Here is an 18,624-nt window from a genome sequence, read left to right on the forward strand (position 1 = left end):
CATTGGTGGAGAACACATTCCCTAGATAAGAGGGAGTGTTAGTTTTTGTTGCTTTGAGTTGTTCTCCTAGGAAGTTGGTCTACCAGTGAATGATGGTACGAGTGTTGGAGGGGATTCCTTGTAACATGGGTGGGTCATGTAGGAAAGATTCCCTCACACCCCTATGACATATTTCTCTTATCACAGTTATGACAGCTTTATGATAGATTTCTCTTATATAGTTATGATAGATTCCTTTCATGGAAGAATACATAATAGCTATTCTAGGCACGGGTAAGGCACCCCACTAAGAGAGATTCCTTGGGATCCTGGGCACCACCTTTGAGGCTATTATTAGCGAGTGGTTTTGTAACTGCCATTCCCTCTTGTCAAGTTTTGGTAGGTGAGGGTGGGTGCATCAGTTAGGGATTTTCATTCTTCCATTTGTAGAGTGTAAGAAGTTGCCCAAGGCTTGTGAGAAGCTACTGTAGTCCCTTGAGCACGGTGTTGTATTTTCTTGTGTGTGAATTAGAAGATAGAGATTTTTGTTCGAAATCTCCGTTTGCTGTACACTATATTCACGCTGCTGTTGGTGTAGATCAAATATCATCTATTCGTGGGGCTGAGATCATCTCTTGATATATGGTGTTTTAACTTTTAACTTTTCACTTCTGAGTTTTCCACCATTCTGAGTTTATGAAGATCTTGGTCTCTGTTTTAATTATTGGATAAATTCCTTGAGTGCAGATCTATGTATCATATGGATGTAAAGTTACAAAACTGAGTTCACAAGGCATGGCCTGTTTTTGAAAATTGCTTCTTTGTCCTCTGTGTTTGTAAATATCACCATGATGAAGCTCTTTGCTCTGAGCTTCATGTCAATGATCCCTTTAACCTTCCAATCCGGTGAGATTCACCATTTGAGCACTGCCTTAGGTGGCCAAAGTCCAATGGATTTGCAGATGATGGTGTGGTATTGCATACACTGGATACAGATCCCTATTTTTTGAGAGGTTACCTCATAAATGGGATTTTGTGCAGATTTTGCCATATATCCATGAGGATTTTTGAGATTGCGTTTTATTTGGTTGGGTGATTTTTTGGCTATTGGTGTTCCTTTGAGAGCTCTCTCCTCTGACCACAGTCGTGTAGGTCAGGTGACTGATCTGGTGCAGCCATGGCTGCGATAGCTACCCAGGAGGGTGGCTCAATCCTTTGGACCATAACATAAAATACAAAAACCTAATCCAGACTTCTGGGATGGCCAGAGAGCTCTCCTGTGATATTGTTGTATTTGCACCTTAGGTTCATTGCTTGAGTGGAAGAATTGAGAAAAAAAAAAGTCCACTATTTAATTTTAATTTTAATGTGGCAATAACTTTGTAGCATGTACTCTGCCATGGATCATGCCCACATAAATTTATTTGGAACATTAGAGGATATCTATTTCAATACAGCAACAACTCCATTGTGAGATTCAAGCGAACAAGGGAGGATCAGTTTATTCAAAAATGTGAATTTTGTTTATCTATTTTGAAGCTACGTCTATGAACTTTGTGGCTCTTAACTCATACCCAGTCAAATCAATTCCCCTGCAATCTTATATAATATTTGTCTTCCAGTTGGATGACATCAACTGTGCCATTCTTGCACAATGCAAATCTAGCTCCCATTGCTAGTCATAGAATTTAAAAATGTATTTCTGACTACACAAAGACTTAATTATTGACGTGGTTTATTGCCTATTTTCATCAGTATACAAGATTAAATATAAATTACTTGCAGGTTTATGACACAAGATTTAAAGATGATATAGCAAAGATATTTTGACTTCATACTAGTTCACAGCTGAGGCTTATTGATTATAAGAACTTGAAATAATAATGCACATGAGAACTGCTATAATTTGGACGAATTGTGATTCTTAATCTTTTATATTTTGGAGTAAACATGCGAGGCGAGTTGACATTATCCTGCTTGTGAACTCAGGATTTGATTTAATTTGGTTCTTTCATGAAATATTTTACTAGGATACTGATACTCTATAACTGTTTCTGCAGATTTACACGTGGAGGGATTGGGAGAATGAGGCACATGCAAATACTCATGCCAATTTAAAAGGTATGATTGGTTGTGAAAGTTGCTTTTTATATTTCTATATGTCAGACATAGAAGACATGTAGATTGTGAAGAATCATGTAAGAAGCACTTCCCCATGCTTGTATTAAAATCAGAGGAGCCTGTGGCATTCATAGATAGAGAAAATAGAGACTTGCTATGTTAGAAATAACATTAATAATGCAGTTTCTTTTGTGAATGAGTCTTTTTGATTAATAATCAAAAGATCACAGCTCTTCTTCAGCATTCCTATGTGATGTTCTTCACCGTAGAGAAGCAAACAACGAGCTCCATTGTTAATGTTAATATTAAATTACCATTGTGTGACCGTGTTAATAATGCCCCTAAATTAAAGCGCATGAAGCTAATGGTAGTTAGGTGGTTATTCCACCATTTTAATAATATTGAAGTATCATAAATAATGTAATGTGAGATGATATAGGTGAGAGACTGGTCAATGTATTTAGAACATCGATAGCATATTTCAGGCTACCTCTGTGGTGCAATTGCTACAGCAATATCAATAATATTGGTTTTTATTAATCTCTCCATTTCTTGTTCTATATGATGTGTGCATCTATAAAATATTTGTGAGTGGCCTGTGAGTGTATGGAAAATTGAAGATGAGTGTATTGGATTCTGTGCGTGAAGGTGGATTTGATAGAAAAAAGAAGACATTTTCAAGAAGTTTAAAGAAGATTTAAGTTTTTATAAAGTAGAGTTAAGGGCTATCAAAGCCAAGGAGAACCGGAAGGCATGCACAACAGATGGCAAACTTCTGGTTGTTTTTCGTGGTTACTCTCAACAATAAATGACGGCACCCTGAACATAGATGTCAAAACAATTGAAAACAGAAACAAAGTGATTATTTACCATTTCAGGCTCTCGAGGAAGAGCAATGCCTCTAATCTTTCTTTGCAATCTAGCTGCAGCAAATAAAAAACTAGAACATCAAGTGCCAAAACAAGGAGACAAGGGGCCAAGTGATATCCCTCCCTAATCAGACGATGCAAGATAATCTTGTTTGAGAAAGAACCATTAAGGGAAACAAAAGTTGAAGCATTTGACAAGAGGGTGTTCACCTTGGATATGTAGTGCAAACCAAATCCATGACATTGAAGCACATATGCTATGAACCTCTAGTCTACTCTGTGATATGCCTTGTCAAAATCAATTTTAAGGAAGGTGGATTTTTGATGAGTCTCCATAGCCCATTCCATGGCCTCCTATACCGAAATTACTATGTCAAGAATAAACCTTCCTTGTACAAATCTAATCAATCCTTGACGAACAATGTGGGAAGTAATTTTCCTCAACCTCAGAGCCACCATCATAGCCATAATTTTGTAAGAGGCATTCAACAATGTAATAGGATGCCAACCACCATTAGTGTCTCTAGTATAGCTTTTAAGAATTAGCTTGATGGGATCCAAGTTGAAGAACTTTAAAATATTAGCACATTAGGAGTCTCCCCTGCCATCTGAAATAGGTCATCATAGATAGTATCCCACATAGACATAAAGAATTCACAAAGCAAACCATGCCATCTTGGAGATTTGTCATTTCATTGTGTTCAAGCTGTGAGAAATTCCAGATATGAACAAGAGAACTGAAATTAGCTGAATCAAGATGAGAAATACTGAGCTTAAAAGAGGAAAAGGTGATGTTATCACAAATCTGACCCAAATAAATAGAACAACAAATAGGGCAGTGATCTGACCCAATTGCATTCATAGTTATGTCCAGAGGGTGAATCTTCCGTATAATGGTGAGCCCTTAGTTAGGGCCATAAAACCTATCCAACCTTGCTTGTACCGGCTATCTAACTTGCCTCATGTCGCACCATATGAAGCAACCCCTATGGTCTAGATTCCTCATCTTCCAATTGGGATCAAAAAGCTGCAAAGAAGCCTTGCACCTTCTTCAAGATTTTTTTTCACTCTGAAATAACATTCTTGTTATGGAAAATACTATTGACAAGGAGATTGAGGATGATGATGATGATTTCCTATTTTGAGTGGTTGGATCTACACAACAGAGGGGCGATTGTCTAGGGTAATTTAAGAAGTTTGAAGTTAAAGAAATTCTTCCTTACAAGGGACACTACAATCAAGAGCACCTTGAGTTCCAGATCTGTGAAAGATAGAAGCAACTTGCAATAAAGTTTTTTGGAAGACATTATCATGTTTTTGAATAACTTTTTTGAATACATTATAATATTGTTAGTAAAATTGATTTTTATATTAAAGGGGTTTGTTAAAATAAAAGGCAATGCTTCATATTAAGAGGGGTGTTAAAATAAAAGCCAGTACTTCATATTAAGGGGGTTGTTAGAATGGTAACATTCAATATGTGAAGAGTTATAATGTTAAGGACATAATTAGTATTAATAACCCACAATTAGTTAGATAAGCAGTTTTGAAACTTTTTACATGGCATATTAAAGAAAGCCATATTGATATTTTCTATGACTTCTGATTAATTAATTATGTTCTTCTGATCCCTAATCTCTCACATGTAATGATTATGCATCTCTAAATACCAACATTTCATTTGTGTAAAGCTTAAGTGTTAAAATGGAAAATATGACAACCCTTGGGAAGGCTTGCTAGATTAAGGTCTTCAGTTAAAAATAAATTTCATGAGCCTATGCTGATATCAATCCCTTGTGACCAAGGGTTCAAATTTCAGATTGAAATGATAATTTGCAATCCTATGGAAGTACTTTAGTGTAGATTCTTTTGTGAAAGGATTAAATAATATACTTTTACAACAGGGAATTCTAGTATCATTTTGAGGGGGGGAGGCAGGAATTTTCTTTCAGCAGTGTTTAATCACTCAGATGTCTTTAGGATACTACTTGGTTTGTAAGGGCCAATTTTTCTAATTTTTTGCTTATTGTTTTGCAGAAATTTCACGAGCGCTGACCTTGATAAGGCAATCAACTTTTGTTAAATACCACACAGCAACAACTTGGAGCAGAAACAGATTCTTTGCTTGGGTGGTAAGCTAGCAGTTGTTTCCTGCCTTTTTTTTTACTAATTTATTGTGCTCATTTTATTTGTAAAATTGTTTTGTTTGAGTAAAATTTAGGTTGTATCACCGATTTTTATGCATGTAATTTTACCCATTATGGATTGGACAAGACACGGGCAACTTTGTTTCCTTGAGGAAAATTGACTTGGTTTGCATCTCCAGCATGGCAATCCTGACTGCTTCTGACACTGAATTGAAATCAATGGAGTGGATGTATGACTTTTCCATTGGTCTGTTACTACCAAAAGGGACTGGAAATTTACGCCTTATTGAAATTAAGTCTTTTCTTCTTCAAAGTCTTCAATCCTCAAGTTTTATCAATCCACAGATGGCCTAGAAGTTCCTTACATGGATTTTGATTATCTGCTAAGTCAGTCTGTAACTTCAAAATCCCCATAAAGTCGTTTTGGTTTGCATTCGCTATATTTGTCAAATGCCTTGCAGAATCCCATCGTTCAATTTGCCATCCACAACCAGTAATACAAAGTTTACAACTGAGATTTCTGAGTTGCTGCCAAAATCCATGAAAATAATATTTGCTTCACTTCCAACATTCCAAATTAGATATTGCTGTTTGGTCCTACCAACGATATATATATATATATATATATATTGTTAAAATTGGCAACTAGGGCCAAACTCCATGTGGGTCACCTCATTTATGGCAGCTGATATTTTTCCTAGATTTCTCTTGTCGAGAGGTGTAGGATTGATTTAAAGATCATTCGATTCCGACAAGTATTTATGGAGATATGAATTTTTGTATTTACTTGACAAATTGTCAAGGTCGGCCAGCAGTTAAATGTGTGGCACACATGCCTAGTGAATCGTATAAATACAAGAGAGGTTGATTCATTTTCTCATCATCTCATCTCACTCATTCCTCTCTCTCTCCTTAGCTTTGAGTTATACAAGGAGCAGCTCACACGTGGGAAGAAGGAGGACACATTAGGGCAAGGAGGACGCTGAAAGGTGGACGCAGAAGTTGCTGAAGGTCTCTTTGACCTATGTTGACCAAGCGTTGACTCATCAAGGGTGTGGTTTTGGTGTGGCTGCCTCTCTTAGGCAGGCCGCAGATTTTGGCACAAAAATTGAGGCAATCCGTCCACATGTTTGATTAGCATTGACTGCCCTAGTTTTGGGCATCAGGGTGACTTCAGTCAACAGCAGTTTCACTGTGTTTTTGGGGCTGTTCAAAGGCTGTTTCTTCAAGCTGTTTGAAGGCTAGTTGATCGGAAATTGACCAAGCATATTGGAGGTCAATTTCAACTCGTTTGACCAAGTTTGACTTTGCTGATTTAGGGTTTGCTGCTGCTGATATAAAATTACAGAATTCTGATTTTGTACTATTTCTCTCTGCTGAACTGTTGAAGATAAAAGAAGATTTGATCAAAGGGTTTCCCCGCATTGGGTTTTGTTTCTGGCTAGCCGCCACATCTTGTGTCTCTTGTCTTGGCTTGTTTTCTGTTGATTGTTTAATGTTCTATTTGCAGTTTACTTAATGTATATGTGATTACTAATCTGTGGCTAATAAGAAGAAAAGAAGTAAACTACTCTAAGCATAGAACATACCATAATTTAACATGGTAACGGAACTGAGGTGAAGACAAAGCCCAAGCAAGAGCAAAAGCAACAACAATCACCGAAGAGAAGGTTGGCAAGGCTATCCTAAAAACTTCATGGGGTCGTCAACACTCTTCCCCGCCGAAGACAAGCTTCGTGAGAAGTCTGACTATTACGGATGGAAGATGTCTCTCGATCTGACTTTAGAAGATCAGGAAGTGTTGGACCATGTGAGAGGCAATATTGTTGCGCATCCATCAAATGCATCCGCTACTGCCAAAAGCAAGTGGTCCAAGGGAGAAGTCAAAGCAAGGAAGATCATCTGGGACTCTATCGACAAGTGCCTGGTGGCCCATGTTTATGAGCTAACAACCTCCAAGGAAATCTACGATAGATTGGTGAGTTTATTTAAAGTTAATGATTAGAAATAAGCTGAAGGAAATTAAGAAGCGCAAAGATGAGAGTATGTAAGCATATTTCTTAAGGATCACTGAGATCAAGAATGATCTCCTATCTATTGGGGAAGTAGTTCCTGACAGGGAAATGACTATCACAACTCTTGGAGGACTGCCACCTGAATGCTATATATTCAGGAATACTCTTCTCAACAATAATGTCATCCTAGGATTTGAGGAATTGATGGCTAAATGTATTTAAGAAGAGACAAGGATGGAAGAGCAAGAAATGCCCGCACATAAAGGCCATCCCTCTTCCTTTTCTTCTCATGCTAAAAGAAGAAACAATTTTGGGGCTAAATCCAAAGGAAAGGCTGGACCAAAGGGTAGAAGAAAAGGTCGATGTTACAATTGCAACAAAATGGGCCACTATGCGAGGGAGTGCCCTGATAAAAGGGACTCACACCATAATGATGACCAAAATCACTTTCAAGGCAATCAAAGGAATGGAAGGTCCAATGGCAGAGGTAAAAGAAATGCCGGAAATCAAGGAAGAGGACAACCCTTCAAGAAGACAAGAAACTCCACGTATGAATCTAATGTTGTTAACAATAAGCAAGATGAATATTGTCTACCAGCAGCCCTCTCTACTATTGCTCCCCCGGACTTGTTGGGAAATTGGCTTATTGATAGTGGTGCCTCAAGGCACTTCACTAGTTACAAAGAAGCTCTCTCCAATCTGATATAAAAGGAGACCATCCTGGACACTGTTCTTGGGGACAACGCAAAATATCCCGTGAAAGGCGTAGGGAATGTCACTCTTCAATTGAATCAGGGTAATACAATTCATTTGCAAGAAGTACTATATGTACTTGATCTCAAAAAGAATCTGGTGTCTGTTTTGGCAATGGAGGACAAAGGCTATAAGGTAACCGTCATCGATGGCAAGGTACGTGTATGGAAAAAGAATTTTAAGGAAGCTTTCACTCTTGGGTTTTGAGTCGATTCATTATATCAGGTTGGAGGAAGTCCGCTGGGTGTCATGTCTTGTGACACATCACTGCAGTTTGAACTATGGCATCAGAGGTTTGCTCACCTTCATTATAAAGCTCTACCCAATGCAAGGCAAATGGTGACAAGGATGCCCAAGTTCCGAATAGAGCAAGAAGGTGTATGTCATGGATGTGCCGAAGGAAAGCTCAAAAGGGGACCATTCCCCTCAAGCCAAAGCAAGACCTCCGATATATTGCAGTTGGTTCACTAAGACATATCTGGTATGATGCCTGTGAACTCTTTGGGAGGATATTTATATTACCTCACTTTTACAGATGATTATTCTCGCAAGACTTGGATATACTTCTTGAAAAAGAAGGATAAAGTGTTCACTTGGTTTCGTCACTTCAAAGCCTTGATTGAGAATCAAACCGAAAAGAAGATCAAGATCTTAAGGACTAATAATGGGACTGAGTATGAATCCAATGAGTTCCATGACTTTTGGAAAGAGGCTGGCATTAAGAGGGAGACTACAACACCATATACTTCTGAGCATAATGGTGTGGCGGAAAGGAAGAATCATATGATTATGGAAGCTGTATGTGCTATGCTTCACGATCAAAGACTTCCGAAGTTTCTATGTGCCGAAGCTGCGAATATCGCCGTATATGTGCAAAACCGATGCCCTCATCAAGCATTGGGTTCCAAGACTCACGAAGAGATGTTCACTGGTAAGAAACCTGACGTATCTCATTTTAGAATTTTTGGAAGTCCGGTATATTTTCATGTGCTGAAGGAGAAGAGGAATAAATTGGGTGCATTTGGAAAGAAAGGAATCTTCATGGGCTATAGAGAAAACACTAAGGGCTATAGAATCTATGTGGCTGGTCAAATGGAAATCGAGATTAGCCATGATGTTACCTTTCATGAAGATATGGCTCTTAACAAAGTTGACAATCTTCCTACTCAAAGGGCATCTAAAGAAGCTGACACCAGGGAACCAAAGGAAAAGGAAGATGAGATGATGCTCGATGTGGAAGAACCTATGGATCCTATTGATCCCCCTCCGCAAGAGCCTTCCTCTTCTAGGAAGAGGCCTTCATGGCTTAGGGGGACACTTGATGATGTTGAAGGGCACATTGCACCCAGGGGAACCTTCCGGGAAAGTAAGAAGCCGACCAGGTATCAGGGATACTTGACCATCATGAGCACGATCATCCAAAATGAGTCTTCGTCATTTGCAGAAGCTGTCAAGCATCAAGTATGGAAGGATGCTATGGCTGAGGAATATGAGTCCATCATGAAAAGCGATGTCTGGGATGTGGTCCCCAGACCCCAGGACAAAGCAGTTGTCACTTCGAAATGGATTTACAAGATAAAGCATGCAGTTGATGGAAGTGCAAAAAAGCATAAGGCTCGTTTTGTTGCTCGTGGCTTCTCTCAGAAGGAAGGTATAGACTATGACGAGATATTTGCACTTGTTGCCCGAAATACCACCATCCGCTCAATCATAGCCCTTGCCGCTTTGCAAGGATGGAACCCACATCAGATGGATGTCAAGACCGCGTTCTTGCATGGTTCGATCAAAGAGGAGGTCTATGTGGAGCAATCCATAGGATTTGAGATTCATGATTGAGAATCTCATGTGTGCAGGTTGAAGAAGGCCCTATATGGGTTGAAGCAAGCACCCCGAGCGTGGTATGAGAGGATCGATAGCTACTTGATGAAGCTGGGATTCACTAGGAGTGAAGCCAACCCTAACCTTTACTTTAAGGTTGAAGATGACAATCCTCTCATACTGGTGTTGTACGTTGATGACCTCTTTCTAACAGGTGCAGGCCCTCTCATTCACAAATGTAAGAAGAGTTGGCTTCTGAATTTGAGATGAAGGATCTATGACTGATGCACTATTTCCTAGGACTAGAAGTCTGGCAGAAGCCAGGGGAGATTTCCCTATCTCAAGGAAAATATGTGGTGAATATATTGGAGAGATTTGGTATGGTGGACTACAAGCCCGTGACTACCCTGATGGAGCTTGACTTCAAGAAGTTAAGCGGTAGTGCTGCCGGACCTGTTTTACGAAATGCTACCGAGTATCGTAAACTCATCGGAGCATTGATGTTCTTGGTGAACTCTCGTTCGGATATATGTTTTGCAGTCAACATATGATTGAGCCTCACCACTCACATTGGATTGGTGCCAAGAATCTGTTGAGATATCTTCGTGGCACAATCACTCATGGGTTGAGATACACTGCTAGAGATGTGAGACTACATGGATATACCGATGCTGATTGGGCAGGTAGTGTGGTGGACCGAAAGAGCACTTTCGGGTGCTGTTTCTCTTTGGGATCTGCCTTGATATCCTAGATGAGCAGGAAGCAGAAGTTGATGGCTTTGAGCACCGCCGAGGCAGAGTATATTGTTGCTAGTATGGCCTCTTGTGAGGTGGTCTTGTTGCGAAAGCTCTTCAGTGAGTTGTTTGGATTTACATTGGATATCACCGTGATCCTGTGTGACAACCAGAGCAGGATTTGTTTATCATAGAATCCTGTATTTCATGATCGCTCCAAGCATATCGATATCAGGTACCACTATATTCGGGATATGGTGTAGCAGGGAGCAATAAGGCTCCAACATATCAGTACAGATGAACAGGTCGCCAACATTTTGACGAAGCCCCTGGGAAAGGTCAAATTCTTGACTTTCTGAGAACGACTTGGTGTCATTCAGAGACCCTCTTATGAGGGTCGAGTATGATGTATTGAGCTTTGGGAGCTCCAGGGGGGCGCGGGGTACTTCTTGGAGCGACATGCGACCATAGGGCGACTCACCATCCCCTGGTGGTGCACTATGTACAAGGTGAAAGGTTCAACCTTCCCCTGTGACACCCCGTGGCGAGTGTAGGACAGGATGATTAGTTCTCCTGCGGGCCAGTATCATTAGTTCTCCGTGGCAATTGTGGAACAGGATGATTAGTTCTCCTATGGGCCAGGATGATTAGTTCTCCTGTGGGCCAGGATGATTAGTTCTCCTGTGGCGACTGTTGGACAGGATGGTTCGTTCTCCTGTGGATAGGATGATTAGTTCTCCTGTCGAGGCATCCTACCCATGCAGTCTGGGACTCATGGGAAGTGCCTCTTATCTGATCAATGAGTAGGGAAATGGGGTTAGGGACCATTAGTAGTACTATCAATGGACGCATTGTTGTATCTACTGTACTCCCTATGCTAGGATGACCTCCATTGATTTGGGATCAATGATACTAATCTGGGATCAGTGAGAGTGGTATGACACACTCTGAGACTGCCTTCGAGTTAGTGGAGGATGGTATGATACATCCTCGATCATTTCCTCTTCTTCATAGTTCGAGCAAAGCAGGGCCAAGCAGTGCAGGGCAGTGCATTTGATGGCTGGGATGGTAGCGACGGTCAGGCGGATTGCAGATGGAGTTCTTCTTAGTTGAGAGGGAGTGTTAAAATTGGCAACCAGGGCCAAACTCCATGTGGGTCACCTCATTTATGGCAGTTGATATTTTTCCTTGATTCCTCTTGTCGAGAGGTGTAGGATTGATCTAAAGATCATCCGATTCCGACAAGTATTTATGGAGATATGGATTTATTTGTATTTACTTGACAAATTGTCCAGGTCGGCCAACAGTTAAATGTGTGGCACACATGCCCAGTGAATCATTTAAATTCAAGAGAGGTTGATTCATTTTCTCATTATCTCATCTCACTCATTTTTCTCTCTCTCCCCTTAGCTTTGGGTTATGCAAGGAGCAGCTCACACATGGGAAGAAGGAGGACGCATTAGGGCAAGGAGGATGTAGAAGTTGTTGAAGGTCTCTTTGACCTGCGTTGACCAATGTTGACTCATCAAGGGTACGGTTTTGGTGTCGTTGCCTCTCGTAGGCAGGCCATAGATTTTGGCACAAAAATCGAGGCAACAGGTTTGACTAGTGTTGACTGCCCTAGTTTTGGGCAGTAGGTTGACTTCATTTAACAACAGTTTGACTGTGTTTTTGGGTTTGTTCAAAGGCTGTTTCTTTAAGCTATTCGAGGGCTAGTTGACCGGAAATTGACCAAGCATATTGGAGGTCAATTTCAACTCATTTGACCAAGTTTGACTTTGCTGATTTAGGGTTTGCTGCTGCTGATATAAAATTACAGAATTCTGATTTTGTACTATTTCTCTCAGCTGAACTATTGAAGATAAAAGAAGATTTGATCAAAGGGTTTCTCTGCATTGGGGTTTGTCCCTGGCTAGCTGCCTCATCTTGTGTCTCTTGTATTGACTTGTTTTCTGTTGATCGTTTAATGTTCTATCTGCACTTTACTTAATGTATATGTGATTGCTAATCTGTGGCTAATAAGAAAAAAAGAAGTAAACTACTCTAAGCATAAAACATACCATAATTTGAACACACACACACACACACATATATCTTCAAGACTTAAACTAATGGATGCAAAAGCTCCATGTTTTTGTTGACCAAAAAGTATGGAGAATCAATGAAATCTTCTTGAATTGCTTTAGAATTTCTGTCCCTGATCCTTGTTGAGAGTGAATCCACCCAAAGTTGCTTGGAAATGATGATTAGACAGTTACTTAAGAAACAATGTGTGCAAATGACTTTAGTAAATATGAGAACTAAAGAACAATTAAAACATCATTAATTGTGATTGAAGCTCTTATTCCAACTTAGTCTTATAGTATACAATGATGTTTCCTCCACTCATGATAATTTAAAATTGGGTGCAAATGACTTTAGTAAATATGATTAGACAGTTACTTAAGAAACAATGTGTGCAAATGACTTTAGTAAATATGAGAACTAAAGAACAATTAAAACATCATTAATTGTGATTGAAGCTCTTATTCCAACTTAGTCTTATAGTATACAATGATGTTTCCTCCACTCATGATAATTTAAAATTGGGTGCTTTTTATATGAATGGAAGTCCTACTTACACTATGATTAGGAAACGAAACCGTTAATGCAGTTGATCAAAACTTTCTAATAATGATTTCTTGGTGATTATTCATATTGGTATTTTTTTATGAAGATTCCCATCCTAGCTAAATATGGATTGCTAGATCTTATTTGAAAGCTTTGATTGGTCCTTCATGAATTGGTGAAGATTTGCCATAAAATATTGCTCAACATTGCTCCTCCTAGAAAAAGGAGATGCCAGGAAACCCTATGGGGTCCCATATTCCTTTACTTGCCAGATTGATCATCCATCTGCCTCAGATAGTGACCCTGTTCCAGTCAAGGCAGAGAATGAAGAGAACATAATATTTGCTGTGACGAAAGGTTTTGGTGACTTTGCATTCTCACAGAATACTACAGATTCACAAATAGAAGTAATATAGGACAAGTTTCTTCCAGTTATTCTCCAACAAAGATAGAAGTGAGTGAGAGGTCTCTTATATAGGAGAAAATATCAACAACCTCATGAATAAACTAATCACATATCTAAAGCCTCTATGCCCAAAATAGTCACACTTTAACAAACTAGAGAGGATATGGTCAAATACTATAAAATAATATGGAATGTTATGAAATAGCTCTTCAAAAATGTGTGCTAACTCCAATACCATTCTCTAAACCATCTCTAGAAAGTGTGAGTGGTCCAAGGAATAAGTAAACCCCCCCAAAGTGCTCTAATGACCCACACATGCCATTCTCAGATTTGCAGACATTCTCACCAAACCCTTGGTGGAAGGGAAGTTTATGTTTTACATGGACAAGCTAGGAGCATTGCAAAATACCTTCCTCACTTGTTGCAAAATCTATTAGGACAACTTTTAATTTGACTTTTCCTTACTTGACAGTTATTTGTGACATTATGTTCTTCTTCTTGATTATGCTTATGTTTTGATCATCAAATAAATGCCAAAACAATGAAGATCACAACCATACAAAGATGAACACAAGATATAGGTTCCAAGCCAGAGAAAAAACCCTCCAAGGGGAAAACCCTGAAAGAACTTCTCTTCTTATAGAATCAATTCAATGAAGACTTTTGTTGAAAAATCTAGGGCAGAGAGTCAGAGTATTTATTAACTTGATTTCTCTTTAATCCTTGACATTTTCTTGTGATTTATATTCATACATTTTCATCATTATTTAGTTTTGTTCGTCATCAATACAAATGCCAATAAGAAGATCACAATGCGAACACAAGAACACTAGATGTAGGCTGCTAGCTAGGGCCAAAACATCTCCTAGAGGAAAACCCACAAAAATCTCTTCTTATAGAATCAATTTAATGAAGACTTCCAAGACCTTGACCCAAGACCACAGCTTCCAAGAGATGAGCTAGCCAAACCCTAAACAATATCTTTGCAAATGTTGGACTGAGGAAACCCTAGTTTCTCCAACAAACCCACACGTTTGGGCAGTCAAAGATAGAAATTCGCTTCTTTTACTTCCTCACTGAAATCCTCAGAATTTCGCTCCTCAAACTCGCTGAATCAAACCTTCACTTCTTCGCTAGGATAAGAAGTAATTCATTGGATGTGTGTGTTTTCAAACAAGAGCGAGCTTTTCTTTTATAGGCATCATGTGGGGTGAATTAGGCCTCTCTAGGCTGACTTGAGAAACGCTGGCCAACTCATCTCTTGGAGGCTTCTAGACATGACATAATACAATAATAATTTTTCTTTCTTAATACGTGAGTCGTCCAAGGGCCAGTACATCCTGACATTGACTCTTTTACCTTCACTAAGACCCCTAGAGCACTCAATGGGTGCTTTGACCTAGGAAAAAATAACTACGGGCAAGAAACCATTTCACAATAAATAATTTTCTATTTACAAATAATTTTCTTTTCTTTTTGACATCATCATGTTGACTCTTTTACCTTCATTAAGACCCCTAGAGCACTCAATGGGTGCTTTGACCTAGGAAAAAATAACTATGGGCAAGAAACCATTTCACAATAAATAATCTTCTTTTACAAATAATTTTCTTTTCTTTTTCTTTTTGACAAATACATCAATTACATCAAGTCATGACATATACAATTATGAAGATTGACACTAGTTACATTCAACACTCCCTATTAACTAGGGAGGTATTCATAATTGACCACAGGTATAAGGACATTACTTTCATTGAATTATTTCATAAGAAGAGTCAGATTGATAAGCCATCTTAAGCATCAACATTATGATCAATATACAACTAGTATTGTCAACACAACAAGGCCTTAACTAACAAGCTCTATCTCTTAATAGATCAGAGCATAATGCTGGGAAGCTTTACGTTGGACACCACACTACCTCTCAAGGCACATACCCCATCTGGATGTTCACAAGGTATGTTCTTCTAGGAATATTCTTATCTTTGATTCCCAATCCTCAAAGAATATCGGTCCTCTTCGACCACTCTTGTCTTGGATACCCTGTTAGATCCTCAAAGAGTGTCGTTCACCAAACTACTTCCTATCTTAGATTCCAAATCCTCAAGGAGTATTTGTCTCAGATAATTACCCAATACTCTGGACGCTATTATCTCATTATGGCCTTCACTAAGGCTTACGACTGTTAGCCCTGGTCTAGTGCATGATACATGAAGCAGAGAACCATATCTATCACTTCCTCTTAACCAGGGAGGAGCTTCCTCTCAACTAGGGAGAGGTGTCCATCATCAACTACTATGATAATAGCTCTTAGGGCTCTATTGTCATCATCACACGTGTGAGCTTTCTTTGAACATCACAAAGCCCTGTATATACAACATCATCATTAAGACAGGGTCCACCATCACTTTCCACATCATCAGTCTGCATCTGCTGCATCTTCATGAACTAATTATCATAGAGCTCGAATAGGAAAGTGATCTATTAGAACATGATCATCGGGTCATCTGCAACTTGCTATCACATCGGTTATCGACGTGTACATTAGCTCCTTTGGTCCAAGTGCCAAGGCAACAACCCAAACATGATCATTGAGTCATTTGCAACCTTCTATCACATTGGTTATCGCCGTGTACATCAGCTCCTTTGGTCTAAGTGCCAAGGCAACAACCTAATAGAATCACATCATGACTGTCACACACATCCTTCATATAACAGGATTGTACTTATCCTATTGAAGTATCATGTCATCATCAACATCATGGTCTTCTTTCAATTTTCATTAGAGTCTTCAGCAGAACATCAACATATCTTAGCCAATCATCTAGGACTGCTCCTCATTTCCAGGATGAGGTCCATCATGCTGCAACTGAACCAACAAGCTTCTAAGAAGCAACAAGATCTGTACTATCAACGAGTTGACTACTATATCAGGTTCATGAATCCTTCCGTATGCTGCTACTAAATCTTATCTTCCAGGTATCCACAGTCCCACGATTATACCATGAAACCATATTTATACATCAGAGTGCCTAAGGATCCAAGGGTCCTTACAATTACCTCCTTCCATCATGCTTGCCAAAACAGAGGATATTCTCATCCTTCTTCCTTTACTTCTTGTACCTGTAGTATTCATTGACATGTACACCCAAGCAAAATATACAATAAAAGCATTATGTCACTCTTTCAATCTAGGGTTACCATGAGACTTAGAGGATGTATTCCTAGGGTCTTCAAGTGCCAAGCCTAGACCATGGGACTCATATACAATTTATCATCCTTATATATTCATATTAGTTATGAGCCCTAGATTGCTCACAAACCCTAAAGACCAAGGGTTAGGGTTTCTATGAGGGAACAAGGTTAGGGTTTCTATATGACTATGGTTTTACCAATATCAACAAAAACAACAAACCCTAGATCCATACACTCAACCTACAATATTTCATGTTGGATCCTTAATAAAATATGCCATAGATGCCTTTGTCGTAGTGACATATTATTCTGGATGCGATGGTTTATTCATCATTTTTCCTCAAGGTGTGCATCAACTCAACATATTCTTCATTGTTTTTATTTGCTTTATCTTTTCTTGCTTCAGGACTAGTATATTACTACTCGTCTACTTGTTCATTAGTGATGTACAGATCTAGATAACTATTTGCAACAACATACCATTTGCCCAAGAAGTTTCCAAGATGTTGACAATGACTATCAACAAAACTTATCTTCTTAGATTGGATGCTTCTGTGATTCATGATTTAAGCAAAGATCTTCTAGAGAAATCACATAGAAATCTTAGGGTCGACATGTTTCGAACCTCTATCGAGGTTCATCATTAGGACAAGGTTGGAGAGCAAGATCAACAAATCACCAATTTATATCAGAGATGCAACGATAAATTTTTAACGATCAAAAAGATAAATAATATAAAATAAAATGAAACATTAAGGGATCCAAATAAATAATTAAAATAAGCAATTTATTTACCAAACAATTATTTAATTAGTTATTTATAAATTTATTTATTTTATTTATTTATAATTTTTATTTATCTAAAAATCTTATATGACTTTGACAATTATTAATACTTCATCATAACTTTTAATATATTATAATAAGAATCAAATATCTATATCTCTATATATTAAGAAAAATATATTAATATTAATAACTAATTAAATATTTGTTTGATTAAAATACATATCTCTATATATTAAAAAATATATTAATAATAGAGAACACTAATAATAATAACACCCCTATTAAAATTGTACCAAACCATAATACCAACCAAGACAAAACCGTCTCCTTCTTCTGCTCCTGTTCAGCTCGACTACCTGAGGTTTCAGCCTCTTATGCTCTGTCTTCTCTTGATAAAGAATGCGTTGTTGGATGAGCAAATGAGGCTCAACAAACTTCTTATTTATATGCTCTTTATAGGGTGCAATGAACAACCCCTTGGGGCACCTTTTCAAGCCAACTGACTTGAACCTTTAGTTACAAGCCCACACACATATAAATAAATTTATTTCTCTTATTCGCTCAATTCTTCCATGGGTGTCTTAGTAGCCCCTTGCTCCACTAAGGGTGCTACACTTGCTCCATGGGCTACATCAACAAAATCATGCTTGGTTTCACACCACAAGCTTGGGTCCAAAACCCACCTCTTGGGTACTTGGCCCACAAACGACTTTTGTGGTGCCAATTCCTCCACAACCTTGTAGTACCCTAGGGTTTGGAGTACCTTCGAAGCTACCAATCTCAACATACCCCATGTATCTCTGTGGTTGCTTACTTTGGCTGAAGGTGGTACTGGGAGGTCCAAATCTCTTCTGATTCTCCCTAAACAACTGTACTACCCACTTGGATTGAACTCTCCCTATATGGGAGTCATTTACTAAGTGGTTGTCTCCATTCGCCCTGGGCTTTGCTCTTCATCATCCTACTGGTCAGCTCACTTGGCAACTAGCTAACATGGAAACTATGATACTGGTTGAGGCTCCTTCTTGGGAGCTCTAACGTGCTCTTGCTGTAAGTACTTACTCAAAAATATACTCTCCTCAATCCTCATGTCCCTATTCTGCGCACTTCTTGCCTTTTTGCTCAAGGTTGTGCCTGTCTCAACCTATAGCAGGAACAAATTATTCTTCCTTACACCTATCTACT

General features: G+C 38.8%; 1 protein-coding gene across 1 annotated transcript in view; it reads left to right on the top strand.

The window, feature by feature from the left end:
• LOC149256382 (MLO-like protein 14) overlaps window positions 1–18,624 on the top strand; it is a 168,806-nt gene that overhangs the window by 64,687 nt on the left and 85,495 nt on the right. The window contains exons 5-6 of the mRNA XM_089460731.1: window positions 2,040–2,100; window positions 5,007–5,101. Coding sequence (XP_089316857.1) covers window positions 2,040–2,100; window positions 5,007–5,101 — 156 coding nt within the window. The remainder of the gene's footprint in view (window positions 1–2,039; window positions 2,101–5,006; window positions 5,102–18,624) is intronic.

Source organism: Pinus tabuliformis, chromosome 7 (genome assembly GCF_031772625.1).
Source record: "Pinus tabuliformis cultivar Carrire ecotype Pingquan chromosome 7, CPIR1, whole genome shotgun sequence".
Taxonomy (NCBI): domain Eukaryota; kingdom Viridiplantae; phylum Streptophyta; class Pinopsida; order Pinales; family Pinaceae; genus Pinus; species Pinus tabuliformis.